Source organism: Antrostomus carolinensis, unplaced genomic scaffold (genome assembly GCF_000700745.2).
Source record: "Antrostomus carolinensis isolate BGI_N321 unplaced genomic scaffold, ASM70074v2 scaffold25850, whole genome shotgun sequence".
Classification (NCBI taxonomy): Eukaryota; Metazoa; Chordata; class Aves; order Caprimulgiformes; family Caprimulgidae; genus Antrostomus; species Antrostomus carolinensis.
In genome coordinates, this window is record NW_010289510.1 from 6,144 (window position 1) to 8,808 (window position 2,665).

The 2,665-nt window shown below is 38.6% G+C and overlaps 1 protein-coding gene across 1 annotated transcript in view; it reads right to left on the minus strand.

Moving 5' to 3' along the window:
* Window positions 1-2,665, minus strand: part of ASMTL (acetylserotonin O-methyltransferase like) — a gene marked incomplete at its 5' end in the record, with an annotated part of 26,565 nt that overhangs the window by 4,826 nt on the left and 19,074 nt on the right. Inside the window, 2 exons of the mRNA XM_010170756.1 lie at window positions 1,346-1,468; window positions 2,023-2,166. Of these exons, the coding sequence (XP_010169058.1) occupies window positions 1,346-1,468; window positions 2,023-2,166 (267 nt within the window). The remainder of the gene's footprint in view (window positions 1-1,345; window positions 1,469-2,022; window positions 2,167-2,665) is intronic.

Here is a 2,665-nt window from a genome sequence, read left to right on the forward strand (position 1 = left end):
TTTACAACTGTGCTTCAGATAACGGGACAAAGTGATCCTAAACTGACAATGTGTGCTGGTTGATGATGGGTATATTGCACAAGTGTTATAAAAACTCAGCATCCCAGTTTGCTTCTGGCAACACTACAGGGACAGATTCTTCTTGAAGCACAAAACAACATCTAATAAATTTCCTGTGATCTTAATTTGTACATTTGTGAAACCATATTTCTCCAGTAGCTGTTTATATTCTGAACCACTTCTCTGCTTGCCTTCAGTCATACTGAGGGACTGTAGTACAGCTCTAGGAGGGTGCATCTTCTGTTCATCAAGCACAATTTCTGCCACTAGCAAGGCATTTCCTGCATTTCCAAAACAACCAAAAGTGCTTCAGTAAAGTATTCCATCTTCAAGTTTTTAGTGTTTTGTTCAGAGACAGTTATAGAGGCCCTCAAACTAATATTTTAATGGTCTTCACTGGAAATCAGTGATGGAAATTTACTTTCAGTAATCTCTTCCTGGAAGCAACTATAAATTGTTAAAAGGAAGAGGGAGTTCAGAACACTGTCTCCTACTGTCTCCACTTTAGTGATGTTTCAGATCACTTCCTGACTATGCTCTTAAACTCAGTCTTGTTTCTGTTTGAACCAAGCAACTCCTGTAAGCATCTGTCAAAGCAATAGTCTTTGCATAAGAAGATTAAGACAGTTACCCACAATTTTCTTTCATAATTTATCAACAGGATTACACTTTATGGCCTAGATCTAATTTTGAACGCTCTCCTATGAAACAACAGGTAATCCTGTTGGATTAAGGAATTAGTTGATTTTAGCAGTCAGGCTTTTCTCCTTTTTGGCTTCCCCTTTGATCTTTTATACTGTCCATATGTAGGAGAAAGCAGAAGAGGCTACATATTTCTCAAGAAATCTGTGCATAAAGTAGTGCTGAACTCCAGTTTATCATATTCTGGGCACTACTGAGACAGCAAAACAAACTGCTGTTTCTTGATAAACCAGAAGGAACTTTAGTGAGACTACTTGTATGTATAGAAATAAGCACATGCTTAGACATCTGATGATACAGAGCTTAGTAAGAAAGACTGGGCATGGCAGACATGGGGGAGATGTAGTTCTATATGAAGTCTGCAACTATAGTAAGGGTTTATTTTATATAGTTTCATTGTCAGCTTTGTTTCCTTTTTTCCTTAGTAGGTGTTATCATAATGCAAACATAGGCATTCAAGCGAGGGCTCCTAGCATTAGACAGAAAAATATGGGGTTTTTTAATATGCACTTCTTACGATAATGGATTATATTTACACGTTAACATGCACCTTTAAGCCCACAAGATGAAAAAAAAAACTTACCTGGTTTGCAAACAGCTGATATCTTGCTTAACAGCACATGTATCTTTTCATCAGGCCAGTCATGAAGAACACGTGAAAGGATGTAAAGATCTGCTTCTGGAATATTATCCTTGAAGAAGTCACCTGTTGGAAAGCAGAGTTAGTACATTCCTACAGAAACCACATAGTACATTCCTACAAAATTAAATGAAAGTATTGTGGAGGAATGAGGAGCTTCATTAGAAAGAAACAAGAATGAACAAGTATAGGGATGCACTGATTTGCAGATAAGGAAAGTGTAGTTAGAGATGAGCAGATCACAGGTAAGAATTCTGTAACATAAAAATGGAGAGAAAGCCTAAAGCAAGGAAGGAGACATTGATGTCCTTTGTAGCCACCATGTTGACCTTGCTTAGATAAGAAAAGCCTAAGAAAAGGACATTCCACCTCTATCCCCAGGGGTAGGCAAAAATTACTTCATACTTAGTAATCCACAATTTCCAATCATAACCAGTTTGTTTTTATCCACACAGGCTTGAGAGGTACAATGCCCCTGTTTAGCATGGGTGAGTATACATTGCCTTACACTAAGACACATTTGGGGTTGGAGCAGCATAGCACATAATTTTCTGTAGCAGAAGAGCCTGCTCTGTGCTCCAGGATAAGAGAAGTAAGACAAAAGATCACGTTACATTTACCTGATACAAATGTCACTGGAGCTGTGTGTCGTCCTGAAGGCTGGAAGTAAGAGGTGTTTGCAATGACTTCTGGAAGGTCATATACTATGACCTTGAGATTTGGGTATATTTGTACTAATTCATGAGCCAGAGCTCCAGTGCAACCTGTTAAAAGTTTAAAAAAAAAAAGTCAAATCAAGTATTTTCTCCCAGCATTTGCAGACATTTTTAAAGATAAGGCTGTATAGAACATTAAGACAGAGACCTCAAATCAGAATCAGAAGTAGACAGTTCCACAATTAACATGGGCAACAGCACTTCCTGGTGGATGGAGCAACACTTTAAAGCTTGGGAACACAGGCATGACTCCTTACTGTCACATAATTGCTAATGACCTTTGATACCAGTACTTTTTCAGGGGGCAGAAGAACATTAAGGGCAAAGCCTGTAATTTGTGGATGAAGAGGACTAGAACTATTTACCATTCACAAAGCACTGTTATCCAAAGTTTGACAAATACTCTCCAGCACAGTGAAGGATAGAGATGATAAAGCCTTGGAGTTTCTGCACAAATGGCAGAGGTTGCACCAGTACTGTGTTAATTCCTCTGTTATGCTGTCCACCTCCCTAGGCTGTAAGTAAAATGTTCTTCCTTCAGTGGATC